Below are 23,562 nucleotides of genomic sequence, written 5' to 3'. Positions count from 1 at the left end.
CTCTCTCTCTCTCTCTCTCTCCTCTCTCTTTTTCTTTCTTCCAGTGCTGGGGATCAAACCTAGGGCCTTGGGTATGCTAGGCAGGTGAAAAATGAGGATAACATTAATATCTACCTTGTGGGTTTGGAAAGAAGGTTGAATAATAGATGTGAAGTGTTTAGAAGGGTACTTGGTAAGTACTCTATAAATGTTAATTATTACCAGCGTTGATTTTTCTTATTTCCTTTCCCTTTCCTGATGTCTGTGAGACTTTCTGCTCCCGTCTAGGCAGACAGCCTGGACAAAATGATTTGGAAACTGGGCTGGCCTGAGGTCCCTGTGGGCACAGTGCCCTGGGCCACCTCCTTCATGGTCCTCCTCATTCACAGCTTCCGGACTTTGGCCCTGGCTCTTCAGAATGGGCCCGGGGACCTGGGGGGCCCCATTTTAGAGCTGGCTTTGTGGTCAGGCAGCTGTAATCTGTCCCTCGAGCCACACCGGAGTCTCATTAAAACGTGCCCCATAAATGTTAAAAAATTTACACATAAAAAAATTCCATGCATGAAACTGAAACCGTACGTTTTACAGCCTTAGTTTGAAATCTTGCATAATATATAAAACCTTGGCCCTGCACCGGGGGCCCGTAAATCAGATTTTATAAAACAGAAAGCTTTTACCTTTCAAAGGGGTTTGGGGAACTTGCAAATTTTACAAACTTTACCAACTGCCAGTCAGAGGCTGCTGGGTCCAAGGAGGGGGCCTGGGGGCCAGGTAAGAAATGGCCCTGGTGAGCACTGCAGGGGGTGTGGGAGCTGGGGCTACCTTTTCCCCAGGGAGCGCAGCTGGGACTCCAGCTTAGCTGCTGTGAGTGTGGGAAGCTGCCTCCAGGGCATGGTGATGGGTGGAGAGGGTCAGAGTGTGGGAGCCAGGAGGAGAGACGTCAGCGGAGGCACTGTCTTATCTGTGAGGACTCTGCTGCCAGCAGGGAAGAAGCTGTGAGTGACAGCAGAAGGAACAGAGTCAGGAGTCCTGGGTCCTTCCTGGTCCTGATGAGCCACTTCTCTGGATGGCAGTGCTCCTGTCCGTAAAAGGGGGTGGACTTGCTTCTCCCTGGGGACGTGAGACTCCCTTTCCCCTTCGCCAGAGCTGCTGTGGAGCAGGGGATGGAGGCTCACAGGGGAGGGGAGTCCCTCAGAAATCTGCATCTGGGGCTCTCTTCTACCTTTGGGGCAGCTTTGGGAGAACAGACTCAGCTTTTTCCGAGGGAGTTTGTCCGGAAAAGCAGCTCGAGGAGACTGCAGGGTCAGGGAGGGTGCAGTAAGCTATAAATGGTGAAGAAAGCAAGGTAGGGCCAGAGTGGGGCTTGAGGGTGGGGTAGGGAGTAAAGCAGGAGGAAGAGGAGGGGAGGAAGAAGGGGAAGAGGAAGAGGAGGAGGGGAAGAGACCTTCTTTGGGGCCAAGTTTTTGGGGACCCAAGTGCCCTCCTGACAATCCCATCTATGAAAGTCAATATTCAAGGGCAAAGGAAAGCCACCCTGACACACACATATATAAAAAATAAATCTCTCAATTATCTCAGCTCATTTGCTTGGGGTCCCTCATTTTATATCCCTGCTCGGCTTCGCAGTATATCTGTCCGGATAAAGAGTTACAGTCCGTTGGGCTACGTGTGCGGGGTTGTAAAAAATACAGATGCCAAATTAACTGGCTGTGGCACTTGGCAGCTGATTGAGCTGGTAATAATGCGATCTGACCTTTTTCTAATTTCTAATTATGTGCATCTCGGCCGTGCTGGCGACATGATTCTTGTTCTAATGATGGCTCCTCTGCTTGGCCTCTTCATCTCTCTGCCCTACCCAGGACCACAGTGGGGGTGGCCAAGGGCCCTGTTCCGCTCCCCCGCAAAGAAGTTTCAGGGTCCCAGTCACACAGGGCCTGGTGGCAGGAATTAACGTTGGGGAGTTGGAATACCTTGCGTGGTGTAGTGACATTGCATTTGAGATTAATCTTCCGGATGCCAGGCACCTTTAAAGGCCAATTCCATAAGCTATCTCATTAAGATTTTATTACAATCACATGAAATAAGTGTGCTGGCTCTACAGATGAGGAAACCGAGCTCCGAAGGCGCTCAGTCTTCAAAGTCACACAGATAGCAAATGGTGATGCAAGGCTCAGATCTTTTGTCTTTAAGTGTTCTTTCGAATCTCCATTTTCATAATCACTCACTCACTCACTCACTCAATAATTAAGCAGTCACTAACCATGGTTAACACACCAGCAGATGGACTGAGGATTGCTCCACCAACTGGACCACTCCCAACCTGGTCACTGAAATAGAAGACCAGGGACACCAGAGACCTGAGGCCACTAGGGCAGCTCCTACAACACCCTGTCCCCAGCTCAGGCATGGCACGTAGCAGTCCGTTCAACCCAGTTTCCTTGGATTGAATTAGGAAATCTGGTTCTTTGAGGATTTTGTTTTTTGGGGGCAGGGTCTCCCTTTATAGCCTAGCCCAGGCTAACCTCGAACTCATGGTGATTCTCCTGTCTCAGCCTCCCAAGCTGGGAATACAGACATGTGCCATCACACCTGGCTTGATTCTTTGAACAGAACCCCGAGAGATCTGGGCAGGGGGTCAAGGGCAGAGCACAGGGCTGGGCACTCTTTGGGTTTTCCAGCTGTGCTAGAATAGGAGGCTGTGTTTAGTGGGTCTTCCACAGCTCAGCAGCAAGGTGGAAATTAACAAGGGATGTGAGGTTTGCATCTCCAGGACTCCTACGTCATAAGGAGGTTTCAATTCCTTCATATTACTCAGCCTTATTTTAGGCCTCAGTTTCTTTTTGTGTGAAGTGAGAAGAGTGAGCCCTTTACCCCTACTTTCCAGCTCCATGCCCATTCCACAGAAAGGCCGCCTCATTTCCTGGCTCCACGGCTGCCTGGGTCTGTGTTCTAAGTGTCTGCTTTCCAATTGCACTTTGATTAGCCTAAGAGCAGGGCAGGGCCAGGCCAGCCTGCACTTTGCAGTCTACCTGGAGAACTTGCATAGGGAAGCTGTCCAGGCATCCCAGACACAGAGGTCCGACCTCCTGGGAAGTTGGTCTGATTAATCCCTGCCGCAGAATAGCAAAGGCCAGGAGTGAGCAGAGGCAGAGCTGGGGCTCTGGATGCCTCCACCGAGGCTTCTAACATGGGCAAGTGCTCATCCTTGGGCAGAGACCTCAGGCAGGTCCCATTTTCTAAATGACGGCTCCACTGCAGTACTCCACAGACTTCTGGGCTCTGCCCGCAGCACTTCTGTGCTCCATAAAGTACCACATTCGGCTCCTGAGGGAAGCACTAGTGTGGATAATCCACAGCACAGAATAATGCCAAGTCACTTACATCTGTTCTGCAGATGCACTGTGTGTGTGTGCGCGCACACGTGTGTGTAATTTTTCTTCCTTCCTTTTTAGTGTCACATTTGCTTTTCTAATTCTCTTTTCCTGTTGAGAACAGGCACCAGCTAAACTCTGGGTGCAAGAGGTCAGTGCTGTCACATCAGTGTGTGAGCGAAGAGTTCTGCAGTTTCCAAATTCACTCTGTGTAATCTGGATAATCCACCCATGGAAAAATAAGGAACTGTGGTTAATAATTTCAGAAGGATGATGGAGAAACCACTTCTCTAATGCCCTACGGCCGCAGAACTCCCAGAATTGCAGGTGTCATCCAACGAGGGAGTCACCAAGTCTAACCGATGACTGAAGTGGCCCGGGATGCTTGTAACCTACTGAGTCACAGTTTCCTGGCACAGCTCAGGAGGGGCCACTTTATATGCTGCAGTGAGGACCTGCATGGAAAACTGTTTGGGAGCCTGATCTGCTGTGTTCCCTAAATGATCAGGACCTTTGCTGGTGTCCCCAGCATGACTGTGCCCGGTCTCTCTATTGAGTATGCTGGTGACCTGCATCTTCCATATGGTGACATGGGAGCCACCAGCTCCACCCTGGCAAGGCCCAGACAGATTTGTTAATGTGCCAGAAGTCCAGGCTTTGGAACAGCTATCTTAGACATGCTGGCTGCTATGTCCATCTTTCCATTTGCTTGGGCTGTAGAGTGGTGAGTAGACAAATGCTGGTGCCAGTGTGGGCAGCGACAGGAGGAGCTCCAGCAGCACCTGTGCCTGAAACTCTTGGTCTATAAATGCAGAAGGCACTAGAATGTGCATCTGGAGCCTTCCCCATGGTGGGCACTCAAATCTTTTTTTTTTTTTTTTTTTTGGTTTTTCTCCGGTACCGGGAACCGAACTCACGACCTTGCTCTTGCCAGGCAGGCGCTTTTGCCGCTGAGCTAAATCCCCAGCCCCACTCAAATCGTTTTATTGGATGAATTAATGAAAAGGACATTTCTAGGGCATTTCAGAGGGATCAGAGGGTAGGAAGACTCTAGCTAGGGTGCAGGGTGGAGGGTCTTTACCAGATTGTCCAGTTCTGGGTCATCGCTGAAGAAGGGTTTGTGCTCCTGCTCCTGCTGGTGGACAAAGTTCTCGATGTCCACATCAAAGCCGGCGGAGGTGATGCACTCAGAGCCCTGGGTGGCCTGTTCACATTTCTCAAACAGCAGCGTCAGGAGCGGGAAAAGAGGGTGCCTGCGGGGACATCAAGAGCTCACACACACGCACACACAGAGGCCATGCTGCTGGCCAGACTCACTTTCCCAGATCCCTGTCACTTCTTCTCCCAAGTTCCTGCTCCTTGAGAATGTCTCTAGTCCCAAGGGCAGCCTCGCTAGTACCAGAGCCCAGTGTCCCAGGGCCCAGGGCCTCCGAGGGCTCCTAGTTTTTTTCTCCATCAAATAAGCTGCACGGATATTTGGAGAAGGATGATGGGTTATGACCCTGTCTAGAACAGGTGTCCATTTCTGGCCCAGGAAGGAAATTTGGGAAATGTCCAGAGAAGTCCTGGACATGAACATTGGTTGTAGGTGATATCCAAGCTAAGACCCATAGAGCCATTTAGTAGTTAAGCACATCTGCTCACACATATACATCATAAATCACACACACACACACACACACATGCACACACACCATCCAGAACCAGATGAAGGTAGCAGGTGTGTACACTCACTTGTGTATTTGCAGGTATATGCACAGGGTGTGTGTGAGCCCAGACGCTGGTCTATACATACCTGCCCAGTGACTGTTGGGAGACTCAGCTCAGACACCCCAAATATGTGTAACATAAATATGTGTAACATTTCCCTACATGGCTGTGATAAAATACAGGATTATTTGCATCTCTGTTTCCCCCCAAGACTGTCCCCATGTTAATGATACATTCCTAGACCTACCATCTATGCTCATGGCAGGCATTTAATAAATATTTAGTGAATGATTGAATGAATCCATGATTGAGGAATGCGTGTATCTATGACATATGTACATGAGCTGAAGTGCTTACCTAATGGCTCTGTGGGTCTTAGTTTAGAGATGACCAACTCCTGGAAGCTTCCCTGACTGCCCACCCTCAACTTATGTCAACAGTACTCGAACTGTTTACTTTATCATCTGCTTCCTCACTTGGCATCTGAGCAGGAATAAAGCCCAACTTACCCACTACTGAATATCCAGGAGAGGTAAGGAGATCTCCCTAAATATTTGTTGAATACACACGTTACATGTATGCATACTTATTTTGCATGCTTAAGTGTCTATCATATTTATTTCTGCAGCATGTGTGCATGTGTGTGGCTGGGTTATTGATCCTGGATCTTGGAAAGACCCCTTCCCTTCCCTTGAGAGCCACACATCCCCCTCTGGTCTGTCTCCTCAGATTCCTTGACCATAAAACTGAGCTCCTTTCTTTTTGATAAAACTCTGCCTGCTGGGAGAGGAGGAGGGATGTGTGCTGGACCTGACCCCCACAGCCTCTGCCAGAGGGAATGTCTCACAGCACTGCCCAGTAGAACTTCCTGCAGTGATGGAAACATGCTGCCGTCTGCACTGTCCAACACGATAATCATGAGTCACATGAGGCAACGAACACTTGAAATACGACTATTGGAATTAAGATGCTGAATTTTAAATTTTATTGAATTTTAATTAATTTCAATTTAAGTGGCCACGTGTGGCTCATGGCCACTGTATCAGAGAACACGGGAAGCACTGAAAAAGCAAACAGGACACACTTTTCCCTTCTAGCCCTAGAGACCCCGAGAGAAGAACTGAGCATCCAGACTACTCAGTACTTACAGTGTTTGTAGGTGGGAAGGGAAACCCCTAGGTGCCTATGCCATGCTGGAACCCCAACAATTCTGGGCACAGAGACAGGCAGTGCTTGGCCCCACCCACACTGTAAGCATCCTTCTACTCAGGCTCAGGGTGGTGGAGGGGAGAAGGAGATAAATTCCTGCTTCGTACGAGCTGCCAGGCTTGGCAGAGTCAGCCCTGGGCGCTGTCTCCTTGACCCTTGCTTTGGGGGCTGATGGGAAAACCCCTGGGCCCCAAGGCTGCAGGAAAGAGGGTCAGTACTGAAGGGTGGCTCATCCACAGTACCAAATTACCAGAAGATCTGCTGAGCCCCAGTAGAAAACTGGCAGGGAAAACAATGGGTGAATTTAGCTATCCAGCTGAAGACAAAGAGAACACCAGGTGAAGGGGTTAAACTCCAGTCTAAGTCTTCATTTGCAGCCACTAATACTGCAGCATATTATAGTCTAATCTAGCCTGATCCCAGTTTAATGCAAGATTCTCCTGGCCCTGAGTGGAATACCAAAGAAAGCCTCAGTGGCTGTAATTTAAGCAGAGCCCAGCAGTGGTTTAGCTGAGGGCCATGAAAGGCAAATTCCAGACGGTGTTATGAATTATTGCGCCTTATGAACCTTCCTACTCTCAACAGATGCCTGCTGCCATTTAAACAGCCACTAGATCAATTAGGAATGAAAGGCACAAATCGACTCTGTACAAGGGCACTAAATTACCAGGAACTAATAATCCACAGCATCGTGCCAGGTGGCGGGGGTGCAGCCCCCACCCCAACCTGCAGCAGCCACGCGGTCACTGCACATTCCTCTCTTGCTGGCTGGAGGGAGGGTGGGCAGCTCCAGAGTGGAAAGGTGAGAGGGTGCATGCGTGCGTGTGTGCACATATGTGTGCATGCATGTGTGTGCATGCTGAGATTGAATGTAGGCTGGCAAGGGAGCAAGGCTATGGGTGTATGCGCACATGGTATGGTGCTTATTCAGTATGTATGCACATACTGTTGCATATATGAAACTGCAGGCAGATTTGTGTGCTGTGAACACAGTATATGCATGAACTGTGTTATCTGTATGGACTATGTATGTGGGGTTGTGTGCTCTGTGTACACAGCATGAGTAGCAGGTGGGGTGGGCAGGTGGGTCTGCGGGACCAAATCCCATGCTACCAGCTCTGGGGATGGGAGGAAGAGGAGGGTGCCTTCTCACTTCTGTCCTTGCCCTACAGGGAGAGCAGTTTTTCTGAGAGTGGGCATGGAGGGTCTCTGTGAAGAGGTGACATTTATGTTAATCATTGACTGATGAGGGGGTAGTCATGCAAAGAGCAGAGGGAAAGGCCTTTGTGACAAGAGGGAAAGCAAAGCCCCTGAGATGGGAGTGAGCTCGGCATGCTTCTGGAACCAAATCTAGCTGAGTGTGGCTGAAGCCAGGTGGGCAGGAGGGAAACAGAGGGGGCAGAGTAGAAAAGGGGACAGAGTCAGCTTGTGAGGTGCTTGGCAGACCTGAGACAGCTGCGCTTGCAGGGTTGGGGGCACTGTACATAGTGGGCACAACGGATATCTTCTGTGCAGAGCCATAGCACAGGTCCATTTTAATAAACCTCCTTCACTTCCTGTCAGATGTCCAAGAACAGGTAAATGTGAGATATGTGAGGTACACAGCCAGGGTAGTGTGTGCGTGCGTGCGTGCGTGCGTGTGTGTGTGTGTGTGTGTGTGTGTGTTTGGTGGTTCTGGGGATAGAACCCAGAGCCTCATGCTTGCTAGGCAAGTGCTTTACCACTGAGCTATGCCCTCAGTCCCTCTGGGGTGTTTTCCGTGACTTCTGCTATCTGTTGGAAGACAGGAACTTGCCACCTGTCCCCCAGGATAATGAAGGGTCCATGGAGTACAGGATGGACTACACGGAGGTAGCCAGGCCACCTCCCTCCAGCCCTTCCCAGTGGGCATGTCGGGGGCAGGAGGGTAGTGAGCAGTACTGGCTATCACACCCCAGTCCTCTCTTCTCACACCCTGCTCTCCCCTGGCCCCAGGGTCTGCTTCCTCCTACTGATCCCAGGAGCCCTGTCTGCCTCCCTGATCTCAGAGGCTGTCTGAGCTTATCCACAGCTCTCATAGGAGCCACACCCTGCTGGTCCTATCCTCCCAGATTGCTGCAGATACCCCGGCTGTTCCCTGCTTACCTGCCACCTCACACACAGGGACTGCTGAGAGAAGGCCCCACCCAATAGACAGGCTCCTTCCCTGAGACTGGGCTGGAGGAAGGCTGTGGCTGCACTCCCACTCCGGTTATGGAGAGTCACCCACTACTTCCTAAGTTACCCAGTCTGTCCTTGCCTAGGGGCTGACCTATATTTTCTAAGCTATCCTCCAACATCTCCTTATAAAACAAAAAAGAGTCTGGCAGGGACCCCTGGGAGTCATTTCCAGCAGCCTGGGCTGTAGTCTTGGGACCATCCTGAACAAGGCAGGCTCCATGAGAGCTGGCTTCAGAATTACCTGGGCCAGGGAAAGCTCTGCCTGAACTAGGGATAGGATAGGGAGAAGGATTTCCCTTTAGACATGAGCACCTGGCCTTCCAGAGCCTCAGTTTGCCTATATATATTACCGGGAGTTGAGGTCAGGGCTTTGTGCATGCTAGGCAAGCATTCTACCACTGAGCTACATGGTCAGCCACAGAACATGTTTTTTTTTTTTTTTTTTTCTTTTTTCCGCTGGGATCTGAACCCAGGGACACTCTACCATTATTAGACAGAGTCCTGCTAAACTGCCCATTCGAGTCTCAAACTTCTGATTCTCCTGCTTTCACCTCCCTCAGTCCTGGGATTATAAGCATGTGCCACCATACCAGGCTAAACACGGGATTTAAGGAGGTCCTTTCCCACTGTCCAGGTCCCTTCCACTGTGGAAACCAGAAGCAGAAATGTGGAGACTCAGTTCCCAGTGCTCAGAAGATGACAAACAAGATGTGAGAGATGGCCATTGGACTCGATTTCCAAAGAGCTGAGGACATTTGACCTCAAAGCGAGCGACTCACCTTCTCCCTCCCAGGTCCCTTCCCCACTCTGGTCCCCCCAGGCTGCCTCCCCTGTGACCGCCCCCTCCACCTCAATCTCTCTTAAGCCGTTCAAAATTTGGAGGAAATAAATCTCACTGCACTAATTCAGTGAGAGTTTGAGCCTCGTCAGTGCAGAACAAATAAAAGGAGTGAACTGGCATGACATTTTACTGCAGAAGAGAGGTCGTTTCCAGCCACTAATAAAAAGGATTTGACACAGACTAATAAAGAGAAATGAATTTCTCTAATGGCCTAATTTAGCACATTCAGCACTGTGCCTCCGCCCCGTGCTGGGAGTGCGGACAGAGGCAGGAAGGAGGAAGATACGGAGCTACGAGGCTCAGCTCAGGGAGAGGGGAAGAAGAGATGATCTCAAATAACGTTTTATTATTTCTTTTTTCTTTCCTGAGCCCCCACCCCACCCTCATCACCTCCCCACAGGAGCATCTGAACTAAAATCAAGCTCAAGATATGCAGTTCCTAAAAAAAAAAAAAAAAAAAAAAAAAAAAAAAAGATATGCAGTTCCTGTTAACGATCCAAAGAAATAAAGAAGCCCTCTCCATAGAATTGCAGTCTTGTGCTAGCTTAAGAAGGTGATTAAACCGGATGTGTTGATTTCTACGGGGGTTTAAGCCATCGTTTGGTTTAATTACTTCTGACATTTCTGCCTTCATGTCTTCTATATCACCCAAATTTGCTGGTCTGGAATGCCCCGTTTGGGGCCAAGGTGTACGGGGTGTGCCCCAGGAAAGCACATTCAAATGGGAAGGGATGTTGACTGAAACCCTTAAAGAGGTCCCACCATTGTCTAAGCAACAGACAGGCTGAGACTGCATGATGAAGACCCTTTCTCAGTCAGGGTCAGTTTTTTCAGGGCAAGGCAGCGCTGACCCCATCTCTGCTGAGGCTTCTGAGAGCACCCTTTGTGAGATTCAACAGGGCCTCTCTCATCCCTCCCTCTCTCACGACAGAGCATCTTAGCATAAATTGGGCCGATGAGTGTCCCCAACATTTCCAAAGGCCTCTGAGATGGAGATCAAAACCTTCCTGGGAACTCTTACGCTTCTGTCTAACAGGAAGTTTCCCAGTGTAGTCCCAGCACGTGTCCTTTTGTCAAAAGGGCTCAAGACAGCTGAGTCTTTTTCCACTTCCTTTCCTTCCTCCTGGACAACCTGGCTGTGTCATGTCTTTAATTTAAAACATTTCTTCCTGCTTAGGGAGGAGTGGAAACAGAAACAGAGATAGACAAAAAGCGAGACAGAGAGAAAAAATATAGAGCTTCAGAGAGGCAAAGATGGAAAAAGTAAGAGAATCAGATAGAAGAGACATGCACTCAGAAACAGACTACGTGGGGAGGGAGCCTGAGGGGGGTCCCAGGCAGGGGAGACATTAGTGTTGAGCGCTCTTTCTGGGTGATAAACCTTCTGATTCACAGTCATGCCACTCTGTCCCTTCTATCTGTCTCCTTGTGACCTTGGCAGGACTATAGACCTCAATTATGGGTCCAGCCAAGTGTGTGGTTGCCTGCCTCAGCTGTCCACCTCCTCTCCCTGCAACTGCCCTTGGAGCGCCAGCTTCTCCTGCGATGCCCCTCACAGCGCAGACCTATCCTCCTGGCAGGGGGGCAGGAGGAGCCCCAGTGTCGGTGCCTATCCCCTCCAGAGGCCCTGGGCTCCTTCCAGCGGGGACAGGGAAGTCAGAGCCTTCACCCCTTCCCAAGTGGGACAAGGATGATGATCCAGGAGGCAGAATGCACGGTAGGAGATGGAGATTTCTGGGTGGAGATTTTCAGGGATGATCCAATGAGAAGAGAGGCTCATTCACGGTCAGTCTGCTCTGGAGGACATTAGTCTGCTGATAACAAGGTGAGGCTTGCAGGGTATACTCTCCACGGACACAAAGTGGCCATCAAACTGCCTGCTTTTCCAGACCTCTGCCCAGGTGCTGGGGTTTTGACCCTTTATTTCTCATGTCCCAGGCCAGAGGCCACTGGAATTACAGACTCAGAGTGATTACAGACTGATACCATAGGATGCACTCTCGGGACAGCCCCTCAGCCCTGTCCGGGGCATCTTTCACTGTCCGTGCTGAGGACTATGGAGAAATTTCTCTTGGATGCTGATGAATCGAGCCAGCACTGCAGAGGATATTCTAGGCTCTTCACAATGGACCGTAAACCCCTTTTCAGTATTTGTCCTGAGCAGACTGAGTAGAGAAAGTTTGGAGGGACAGCATGGTGTCTCCTGGGATGTCACTCCCCTCTGCTTTGGCTCAGGTCACCTGCACTTCTTTGAGAGTGGCTATGTAGTTCAGGCTGACCTTGAACTCACTATGTAGCCCCAGGCTGGCCTTGAGCACATGGTAATTCTTTTTTTTTTTGAGACCGGAGCTCATTATATAATGCAGGGTGACCTTAAACTCACAGTGATCCTCCTGCCTCAGCCTCCCAAGTGCTGGCATTACAGGCATGCACCACCATGCCTGGCCACCTGCACTTCTGGTGCTGTCCTTCGACCTGTGATTTCCACAGCTGTGCTCTAGCCACTCCTTTCTCCTGAGCCACCTGTTCCTGTACCTCTCCATGTCCCTTCTAACCATCTCCAGAACACAGCCCCAAATGCCATCTCTCTTAGGAAGATGCCCTGTGGGTCTCTCTGGAAGAGAAACCACTGCCCTCTTCTAGTCATCACTGGAAATGCTGGAGTTTCTCTCTTGACTTCACACACAATGTAGGGTGAGAAGCAGGGGGTTCTGAAATACGCACTGATTTTGGAGACAGACAGCTATGTGACTCTGGGAAGCTGCTGAATGTCAGTTTCCTGTTTTATTTGACAGGGATAACACCTCCTGTGCAGGTTCTTGGGAGGATTAACTGAAGGGACATGGAGTGTGCCCAGCACCCAGAAAGTGGCTGATTAATGCTTGTCCCCGTCCCTTGGAATGGTGTGTGGGCACCTTCTTTATTCACAGCAAGAGTGACACCATCCACTCCAATAAATTTATCTTCCCATGTCCCCTGACTCATTTGGCTGGAAGATGAGTCCATGTACCAATCAAAATAGAAGCCTGGAAATATTGGGGGGGGGGTCCTTACCATTTTTCAGAACTCAAAACTTTATCTTTTTAACCAGAAAGAGCACTATCAGTAAGGATTTATCTTTATTTCTCTATGACACTTGCTACATTCTAGTAACCATAGTTTTTTGTGTACAGATCTGTCTTCCTCAGTACGTGCAGGGACCTCAGCTCATCTTTGTGAACCCCTAAGGGCTCAGTACAGCATGAGAAAGAGAGCAGGGGTCAGTAAGGTCTGATGGATCAGTGAATGGGAGCGAATGAATGAATGAATGCATAAAGCAAGCAATGACTATGGGAATGTAGGCTCAGAGACAGGATCCTCAAGCTCTTCCAGGCTTACAGTCTATCCATACGGGGGGACCCAGATCAGATTGGCCATCTGGCAGATTCTAGCCAGAGTTGCTACAAAAGGACCTCCACTCACTTGGGGCTGAGCTGGAGTATGTGTGCGGGGAGGGGTGGCAGGGCCTTGGAAGGAGGGGAGAGAGTGTGAAAGAAGGTGCTTGCCCACTGCTTCTCCTCCCTTCAGAGGCACCAGATGGAGAGAAGAGAGTGGGGAGCGGGGCAAGCCAGCAGCCTTGGTTGGGTGTATTTTTACTTCAGGTGTGACGTTAAAACCATGCGGGTGTATTTTTAGTCCTGCCCAGTGGGCGGTATGTTCGCCTGGGTTGCCTTGGAGAGGACTTCTTCTTGTTGCTAAATTGGAACTGCATCTGTTAGGGTTCCTGGGCTGCAGCCCAGCTCTCCTCCCCCAGGTGGGTGGACAGGTCCATTCCTGGCAAGTGTGAGACCCGGGTAGGTTGCAGTCTGCTTTGGACCCCTCCCTTTCATTCACATGCAAGCGCACACATTTACCTCCTGGCACACTGAACAAAGTCAACGAGAAATTTCAACACAATGAATGTCAGACCTGGTCCACGGGCAACAGAGAACCCAACCTAAAACCTGGTAGTGATCACATGTTCATCCTCTTCATGGTAAGGAGAGGTAACAGATGCAGAAAAGAGGTGTCTTTTCCTGAAGTTAGACTGCTAAGAGGTCATCAGAGCTCCTATTTAAGTCACCAGAAATTCATTTAGTCCAAAAAGGGATTATCTTCCATCTCCGGGTAAGAGAGGGGAGCTCTATTGCCTTGCTCACCAGCAGGAACTAAGCATACACTCCCACACACCTAGTGACATCGTTAAGTTACAAAGAGCTCTAATATGTGCTCATTAGTTTAAACACCTGCACATCTTCATTCTGCCCATTTTACTAACTAGCAAACTGACATGCTGTGTCAAATTATTTCATTGGGCTAAGAGGTGACTGAGATGAGATTTACATCTGGGGATACACACCCCAAATCTTGTACGCATCCATCTCTCTCATGTGCTACTTTTGACTCATTATTGGATTTTTTCCGGTACCAGGAACCGAACTCACGACCTTGCACTTGCCAGGCAGGCGCTTTTGCCGCTGAGCTAAATCCCCAGCCCCCTTGACTCATTATTGGAATCACTCTACTGCCTTCTGTTATCTCCACTCTCCTGGAGCCCTATGAGTCCTGTAGTTAAAGAACTGAATGGCCAGGTCCATCCCTTGAGCATCAAGACTGTTGCCAAGACAAGAAAATCTCTGCCTTATTCAATGAGAGCTTTAGCGCTTTAACAGATCTTTCATTTTCTCATTTGATGTCTCCTCTGTGGGGTGGGAAAGCTTATCCAAAGAGGTTCAGTGATTTGCCTAATGGTAGAGCCAGCACTCAGGCTGAGCCTTAGTTTATGTGCTTTCCACTTGACCATGAGATGGACCAGTGCCTGGGAAAGGCAGAGAGCAGCCTTGTGGTTAAAAGAGGGGCATGCTGGCTTAGCCCAGCCCTGGCAAGAAACTGTTGGCCAGAGGGGGCCTCAAAGCCCCAGCTTGCTGTCCTACTCTTCGATCTCACACCATCTGTGCTAGCACAAGGCACAATTGCTGACAGGCTTCCCTTTTGTGAGAGAGGCAGGTGCATTGTAGTACTTATCACAGAAACTACTTTGTAGATGGAGTTGCCATTCACGGAGAGCCTGCCGTGTGCTAAGCACTGCCAACTATTAGCGCTGGTTATCGCATCTAAGCCGGATGGAACCTTGTGATGATAAATGTCACTGGCTCCCGGACCCCTGGATCCCCTATCTGTGAACTTCATCTTGGCAGGGTCCCTGAACCACCAGGCTCTATCTAGGTCAGGCCCAAGTGCTATGAAAGCCACAGGACCCAGTGCCCTGAACCCACCTGTTCCTGGGTTAGGCGGCCACAGCCTCTGGGCTTGCCAGGAGTGTGTGTAAGGCTGGGCTTGGGGTAGGGGATTCAGACGCTGGCAGCAAGGGCAGAGAACCGGCTTTCCTCAGTACCATAGGAAACCTGAGCATGGCTTCACTTTCCAGGCTGTGGCTCCAACAGGCGCACACCACCACCACCACTGACTGTAGCCAATGGCTGAAATGTTACCTCTGGTCCCAGCAAATCCAGCTGCTCCACAAAGGGAGTGCCTGTGATGGCCCAGTCAAGAGGCCCCTTGCTTGCCCATCGTGCCCAGCGATCCAGAGACCCTGGCCTGCAGCGTCTGGGCCTGACTTCTCCACTGGGAATGGCTACACTTCTCTCACGCCATCCTCAGGCCACCACATCCAGCACATTCCAGGAGTGACCAAGCCCCAGCACAGGCAGAGGGTGAAGCCCCAGGGTCACCTTGCTGGAGCCAGAACACTCTGTGGTCATAGGGTGAATGAGTTCCCTCAAAGACACTTCATTAGGAAGCACCAGTTCCCAGGCTTCTGAGCAGGCAGCTGCTAAAGAGAATGGTCACAACAGGACTCAGCCTCCCGTCCAGGCCTGAGCCTAGGGGGTTTTCTCCCAGGGATGTACCCCTAGCCTCAGGAAGGGCAGTGAGGCTGTCATTCTCTTGGGGTTCACTTCTCCTGGGAAAAGTGTGCAACTCTCCCACACTGCACTGTGGGCAGAGGCCTTGCAGTCAATTCCACAAATCCTTTTTTGAGCCCTTACGTGTCAAGTTGATGTTACTTTCTATGTCTATCTCCCTATTTCCTGAATCCTTGTCACAGTTTAACACAATGCTTTACACATGATAGACTCAGTAAATGCTCAGTTGAATCACAGCATGAAGACCCCCACTAGGCTGGGGCCCCTTCCCATTGTCATCGCCTCTGTCACTTTACAACTAGTCTCACCAAGCTCCTCGGGCTTCAGTTTTCCCAGACATCACACAGCAGCTGACACCTCCAGCGTACCTACCCCCTGCCAGTCACTTCACCAAAAATGTGCTTGCTTTACCTCAATTACTCCTCACGACAGTCCTGATGAAGAGACAGCATTATTTTTAGTATTATTTTATAGATGAGGAAACTGAGACACAGAAAGGTTTGGTGGAACCAGAGTATGAACCAGGCAACCTATGTCCAGAGGCTGTTTCTCTAGCATCCCACCTCCCGGAATGCACCAGAATGTCACACCCTGCACAGGTCAAAGTGACACGTGCTGGCCCCTCTGCTTAGACCACCTAATGAACACGGCTCTGTGTGCCAGTATTATCCTGTACTATGTAATTTTATTCTGGATATTATTGTTTTCTTTTTTACAGTTGAGTAAACAGGCTGTAAAAGATTAGCTTGCTCAAGGTGACAAAGCTAGTTATCACCAAGTTTATTTCTATCACATTACTCTATCTCCCACTGCCTGCATGGCCACTTGGTTGTAGTCACACCTCCAGCTAAAGGACTATCAGGGTCAAGCCTGGGGCTTCGGTGACTTTTAGGGGAGTCTTCCAGGAGTGATCTAAACATTGCCCACTGCCCTATTCTGCCCCTTCTTCAAACAGATGTGGACTGGACAGGAACACAGTCTGGATGGCACAGGGTCAAGTGCAGTATAAACAGGGCTTTGGAAGTGTACACTGCTTTATTAACTAAAGCTGGATCTGAGCACAGCTCTCAGGGGTAGGGGTAGAAGCTCTGAGCACATAGTTTATCAGGAGAGGAGACTGGTATGAAGACCTATGCATGTGGTAGGAAATGCCAAGGTTCTCAGAGCTGAGGAACTAATCAAGAGGCAAAAGGAGGGTTTGAAGCAGGATTTCTGGAACTGCCAGAAAAGAGGCAGGAAGCCAGGAAAGGCTTGGAGACAATTTGGACAAGGTGGGGACACCGGGGTAAAGGTAGAGCTTTGGTCAGGCTGATGTAAAGGGAGAGTACTGGGTGAAATCTTTGGAGGAGAAAATTCACTGCCCCAGGTTCAGGTGGAAAATCCTACCTACGGACACTTATAAAACACTTACACTAGACTAGACACTGTTACAAGTATTAACTCATTAAAAGAGAACATTCCAAATGAAGAATCCAGAGTTAGACCAGACAGGAAAGTGAGACCAAGAATGTAGACCACAGCCAAAGGTGGCAGTAATGCCATCCCAAAGAATCAGCATACAGGATGAGCTCACCTTGTAGAAATAAAGACTGTGCACCTGTGACTTGGCTCCTTGTCTGGGGTTTGTACTTTGAGGCTGGTGGGAATTGGCCGTGCACATCTGTATCCACCTGGGTTCAACAGCACATACTGGTGGTTTGGAATGGACCAGGGTAGGAATATTTACACCATGGATATTGGCAAATGCTACAGATCAGAGCCCCCCCCCACCAACTACCTAGAGCCATTTGCTAGCACATCAGTCTAGAACTACAGAATTTTTATGGGTGCTGCCTAACCTAGGTAATGAATCCATTCAACAAGCTATTGAGCCCCTACTTCATCTGAGCCTCCGACTCTAAGACAAGTCAACTGTAAGGTACCGGGGACAAAGCAATGAGAGGCAAGGGCCCTGTCATCACAGTAATGGGGGGCCGGAACCATTTTTAACAGTACAATTAATTCAAGTGTGAGTACTGCTATAAAGGAGAAATACTGGGTACAGAAGCTATCTCCGCCTCTCCCCCTGATCTTGCAGCTCAATTCTCTAGTGTTTTTAGTAGAGAAGCAAAGTGCAACTGCCCTGGCTATTTTCTCACTGCTCACGCCTCCAGCCCAGTGTTTCCTTATCAATAATAGGTAACTTGTTCAGCATTGCCAGGTGGGCCACTTCCCAGGCTCTGGAGAGGTTTTCGCCATGGGGGAGACAGCCAATACCTTAGCAGAGCCGGCTCACAAAGCCACCCTCCTCCCCCACTCGCACCTGGCCAGACTCGCTCCCTGCCACTCTTCTGCTCCCCAGGACATCGCCGTTTCCATGGGAACCCACTCACTTCAAAGGGGAACGAAGGAGACTGGAGGGGAGGAGGGAGAGCGGAAAGCTGGATTAACCTCACCCTCTTGGCCCTGTCTCTGCGCAGCCGGCAACCTAATCCCTGGGTCTCAGACAGCACCTGACACCTGACCACCGTCAGGCATCTTGGGCAGGTGGGGTGTTGTGGTCCGAGTGAAGTTTGAACTTCTTGGGGAGAAAATGTCAGGGTTGCGAGGGGGCTGGGGAAGGAGAGGTCGGAGCTGGGTCCAAACCTATGACCCACCCCCACCCCACTCACCTCCCCTCCCCAGGCCCCCCTCTCATCTTCACTCCTGGGCCACAAACACAATTAGCCGGTATGTGCATCCAATCATGGGATCTGCTTGGATTAGACTGCAATCATTAATCTGAGAGGGAGCTCCTGGTTGCCTTGCTGATTAGCCCAGATGATGCTCTGGTATGATCCAATTAAAGACAGGCTCTGCCCCCACTGCTACCCCCAGCTTCCACATCAGAAGGGAACCAATACATTTCATTAACACATCCTCATACACAAATAAAACCTCAGTTCAGGCAAGCTCCCTCCCCTTGGTCACACTGCCCTTCTGCCATGCAGCAGGGACCGGGAGGTGCCTGACCCACCTTCCTTCATCTGTGGCTCTGGGAGAGGTCTTGTGATGGGGGCTTCCAAAGTCATGCTGAGAGGCTAATCTGAACGGAAAGGGTCTTGTTACATTTATTGACATGAAATGCAGACTCCCTGATGTGCTTTGGAGCAACCAGGCTGCCCCAGGCGGGCAAATCTAATTAAAATTACCTGAACCTACAGGAGGTCAGTCATCCCAGCAGTGGCTGGAGAGAGGGCAGCTGGTACTAATGGGAGAGGTGTGGCTGTGGGAGACAGCCCTGGGGCCTGGGCCAGGAGGAAGCAGGACTGGAGGGCTGGGGAGCTGGCTATGGTGTAGCTATCAGCTCCAGCCAGTTCATAAGCCATGAGCCATGCCAGCCAGGCATATTCGCCTGGGAGTCCCTCCCCAGGGAGGGATGGCTGCACACAGACTCTGAGCAAGTGCTAAGGTCTGTGGTGTGGGCAGCTCTTTGGGAGAGGGTGAGCTCAGAAAGTAAACAGGTAGAAGTGTTTGTTGAAGGAAGGTCTGAGCCATTCTTCAGGAGACATTATGGTGGATGGCTCCCCTAGAGTGGTGACCCACCCCTTCTGCAGCTTGCCTGGGAGGGGTATGAGCCTGGGGACTTGGGGAGGACTCTGAAGTCCACAGATTCCACTGGCAGTATCAAGGAAGCCCATTTGCTTTGTGCCAGATGCGGTGCCAGGTGTGCACATGGGCTGTTTAGATAATGCTTATCCAATCTGTGCTTTAGATCTACCATGAAGCTAAAGCTCAGAAAGATTAGTGCTCAGGGGAAGCAGCACTCCAGACTAGGTTTCCAGGAACTTTCAGATGGTCTCTCTAGAGCAGTGATGGTGAACCTTTTAGAGCTTTCAATAATACGAACAGCCCACTGTGGCGCGTGTGCCATCGGTTCACCACTAATGCTATAGAGTCTGTCAGAATCTATACTCACTATTGGTCCCCATCCCTAGAAGTTGATGGGTGCCCACTCCTGGATCAGTCCAGTACATATACAAATCACCCGAGACCTTGTGAAAGTGCAGATCATGAACCCTGAGGTCTGAGTAGTCCCTGAGATTGTGTATTTATAATCAGTTCCCACATGCTGCTGGTCCATGGGCCATCCTTTGAGTAACAACAATCTAAATACAGAATCACAAGCACACACGTAAGTTATCAGTCACTGGGCAGTTTTCAGGGGCTCCTTTGCTCCTCTCTTTCTCCTTAGGCCCCTCACAAAAGCAAAAGCCCTGCATATGTTGCCCAGCTGGTACTGGTAACTTACAGGTGGCCGTTCAGCCTCATTCTATACCCTACCCTTCTCCTAGCTGCTCTGACCACTGGCCTTTTCTGGACACACCAGGTTCTCTTCTGCCTATTTTTCACCTGGTAGGGTCTCAGCCTGTAAAGACCAGACTCAAATACTGCCTCCTCCATGAAGTCTGCCCTTTTGATCTGACTACACAGTATCGTTTCTTATTTGCATATCTATTGGATATTGGAGACAAAGAGAAGGCTCCATGATTTCCTTCCCATCTTACCATCTTTCCTAGGAGCCAAGCACAGTGCCTGAAATATTAATAATAAGGGTTCACTAGATGCAGTGCATCTAGTGTGAAGGAGGGAAGGGAAAGAGGACAGGAGGACATGTTCTACACTGGTGGAGGCTGGCTTGTCCTCCCTGAAATTATCCCTGACAGATACGGAGACCAGAGCCTGGAATTTTTGGGAACCAAAAATTGCCTTGCACCTGCAGGCATCTGGGCCTGGCCCATGCGTTCATGGGATAGGGACCAGGCTCCGTGTCTTATCCTCTGGGGAGTGCCAGGGTCCCTGGATCAAGTCATTGCTTTGGACTTCCCAACTGTTGGTATTGGAGGTATTCATCTCCTCTGAGTACCTAAAAACAATGTCAGTGGTAATGATAATAGCAGCAATAATTACCACAATTACCGTAAACACATTGTCACTGGGGGGTGAGAGAGGGTTAACCAGGGATCCATCTTCTTACTCATTTTTGTCTTGGGTATATCATTCCATATGTTACGGGCATTAGTTACGATATATACTCAGCCAGGGTAAGCTGCACTTGCTGATGATGCCTGGGGTCCTACGAACTCACACAAGTGAAGGTGAACAAGGGTTCAGCCTCAATGCTGAGTGCTGAGTTAGGCTTCGTATCTGCTAAGAGTGGGTTCCCCATGAATAGATGATGACTGCAGTTCCTGCTGGAGTCTTACTCAGTTCTGCACTCAGATGACCACATCTTCTTCTCCAACCACATGCATCGGAACCAGAGTTCATCAAGGCCAACACACATTTCCCTGGGCTTCACATACCTCTCTGCAACATCCAGGACCCTGCCCAGGTGCATGAGGCGGATGCAGAACAAGAGGAACAAGCCGCCATCTTGCGGGAGAGAAGGGGGATGGACACAGTCACACACAACTCCTACTGCTAAAGCACGGATGACTATGAATCAAAGTGTGGTCCAACAACCGGCTCATCAAATTCACCTGGAATGCTTTTTAAAAAATTCATACCCTTCCTGTAGCTTGACCTACTGAATTAGCATTCTGAACATGGATATTAGGACTAGGAGCTTTAACAAGCTCTTCCTGTGACCTCACACACATGGGGTTTGTGCACTAACAAGTTCTGGGTAGTTCAATCAGATATCTGATACTATGGTGGGCTTGCTGGAGTGAAGGCAGCAATGGCAGGCAGGACAAAGACAGGGTCCTGAAGCAGCTGTGTGGCTGAGCTGAGGGCTTGTCTCCCTACCCGAGATGGGAGGGGGTCCTCTTCGGAGATATTGTCCAGGCCTTCATATCCCTCACCAGTCACTAGTCACTTCCAAGAAGCTAAAGTCAGCCCACACTGTGCAGCTGGAGGTTTCTGGGTTGACTGGAGAGACAGCGAGGCTAAGAGCAGCTGCTGGCCATGTTGCTCACACACCCACCCACCCTCTCTGCCCTGTCCATCTCTCAAGGCTGAGCTGGGCCCAAGACTTGCTGGGGCTTCTGACCCGGGGTAGAGGGTCTCCTACCTGTACACAGCTCTCTTGTCAGCTTCCAGCTGGGCCTGGGGGTCAATGGGGGCACTGGGTACAGGTGTGCTGGCGGTAGCTGATGGTGCGGAGATGTGGACAGCCTGGGCCTTGGAGGGAGGCTGGGCAGTGGCCGTCATCTGCAGAGAGAAGAAAGGAGAGGTGTCAGCTTAGCTCAGCAGGCTCCCAAGCTACAGGGTGAGGCAGATGGTGTGTCTGGAAAAGAGGCTGTGAGCAAGAAGAGATCTGTGAGTATACGATCAGCACCCATTCGTACGTGGGTATAATGGAAAGCAAAGCAAGCCTTTTTTTCAAAGAATGTTTTAGAAAACAATTTAGAGCCCCCCCATCCCAGGTGATGCCCAGAACACTTCCAAAGGGATGATTTCTAATGTAGTGACCTTACCCCAGAAGTAGAAAAAATACAATGAACCATTGAAATTATGCTCAGGGGTCTTTTGGATGTCAGTAAGCTTGATTTGATGATTCTAGAGAGCAGGAACAAAAGTAGCTGAGTCAGTTCTCATTTGGGAAGAGGTTTAGTTATTCTCTAAAGCAAGCCAAGAGCTAACACTTCTAACGGTGTTAATTGACAGGCTCTCCAAGTTTGGTTCACCTGGCTGAATATAAGATGGTAATAGAAAATGGGCAGATTTCTCTTCTTGGCCAGAACAAATATTTAGAGAAGTGGTTTTCATTCTATATTATAGGTTTTTAAGGTGTCCCGAGGCTTTCAATTTTGTGTCAACCGGAGCAACTCTTTTTAATATTATATATTGGACTTTCTAAGGTTTTGTTTGAAGAAATGCTTCAGTAGCTTTAAAATTTTTGAAAACCATCATTACAGAATTTAATGTTTTTTACATTTCCTTCAGGCGCATAGATCCCTGGAAGGGTGAATGGTGATATTCCTCTACTGTTCTCTCACATCAGCCTGTCCTTAGCACCATGATAGCTCTTATCACACTGTGTTATTGGCCTGAATGTAGTTGTCTATCTCCTGCTTGAAGGCCTTGTTCACTCCTCTATCCCCAGCACCCAGCTGGGCATGCTTAATAAAAATGATTGATGCTTAATAAATATATTTGTGGAGAAAATGAGTGAATAAGTAAGTGAATAAATATACCTTGAAGGGATCAGATATTTTACAGCTGGGATGCTCATCATAGGATCTAGGTCCCTGCTTTCTGCATAAAAAAATTATATTTCTGTGAGTACAAGCACAACATTGCTGGTGTGTATGTCCCTAAGCCATGCTGAAGAGTGAATGTCTATTCTCTTCACTTATGTCTGCTCTAATGCCTCTCCTTCAGAGAAAAATCTAGCTTCTCTGCCTCTAGCTTCATTTTTCTGCAGTGCTCATACCACAACCACATATGTCCACTTACCTATTTACTTTTCCCCCACTTCTAAATAAACTTAAGCTCAAGGTGGTCTTGTAACAGTTATATTCCTATGGCTCAGGATAATTTGGCACTAGTTGGTGTTAAATAAATATTTGTTGAATCAGTGAATTAATGAATGAAGGTGGATGAATGAAGTTGAGAGCCAAAAAGAAATGTTCAGCTTTACTGTTGCCTATCAGTTTTGTTAGGATTCCTCCTTGTCATGAGTTGGGGATCCCAAATCCTATGTGTAAGAGGCACAGCAGCACAGCAGAACATCACGGTGTCTTGAATCCATCAGATTGTTACCTGAATCCTACTGTTTCCTTTTATTTGTTCTTAAACTTGGGCAAATCCCTTAACTTTCCTAAGCTCCTACTTTTTTTTTTCTTTGTTTTTTTTTGGTACCGGGAATTGAACTCAGGACCTTGCACTTGCCAAGAAGGCACTTGTGCCACTGAGCTATATCCCCGGCCCCTCTCCTACTTTTTTTTTATCAAGAAGCAAATTGGTGGCCTTTTAGGATTCTTGAGTATAAAAAAGGTGCTATAAAAAAGAAGAGTGGAGGGGCTGGGTATTTAGCTCAGCAGCAAAGCGCCTGCTTGGCAAGCATGAGGTCATGAGTTTGATTTCTGTTACCGGCAGAAAAACAAAAAACAAAACAAAAAACGAAAAAAAGAAGAGTGGAACATCCCTGTAATTCCAGCTCTCAGGAGGCTGAGGCAGTAGATAGCACATTTGAGAACATCCTGGGCTACCTAGGAGGACTCTGTATCAAAGAAACCAAAAATCACAATAGAGAAAGAAGGGCTGGGGATCTAGCTCAGCGGCAAAAGCGCCTGCCTGGCAAGCTCAAGGTCGTGAGTTAGGTTCCCGGTACCGGAGAAAAACC

The 23,562-nt window shown here is 49.3% G+C and overlaps 1 protein-coding gene across 4 annotated transcripts in view; it reads right to left on the bottom strand.

The window, feature by feature from the left end:
* The window catches only part of Pknox2 (PBX/knotted 1 homeobox 2), a 254,067-nt gene that overhangs the window by 41,453 nt on the left and 189,052 nt on the right, over positions 1–23,562 (bottom strand). For all 4 annotated transcript variants that reach the window (XM_005378458.2, XM_005378457.2, XM_013511208.1 and 1 more), the window contains 2 exons: positions 21,286–21,425; positions 4,432–4,603 (listed from right to left, as the gene is read on the bottom strand). In XM_005378458.2, coding sequence (XP_005378515.1) covers positions 4,432–4,603; positions 21,286–21,425 — 312 coding nt within the window. The remainder of the gene's footprint in view (positions 1–4,431; positions 4,604–21,285; positions 21,426–23,562) is intronic.

This window comes from Chinchilla lanigera, unplaced genomic scaffold (assembly GCF_000276665.1).
Source record: "Chinchilla lanigera isolate Chin_1 unplaced genomic scaffold, ChiLan1.0 scaffold00011, whole genome shotgun sequence".
Taxonomy (NCBI): Eukaryota; Metazoa; Chordata; class Mammalia; order Rodentia; family Chinchillidae; genus Chinchilla; species Chinchilla lanigera.
This window is presented reverse-complemented; position numbering and strand designations above follow the sequence as displayed.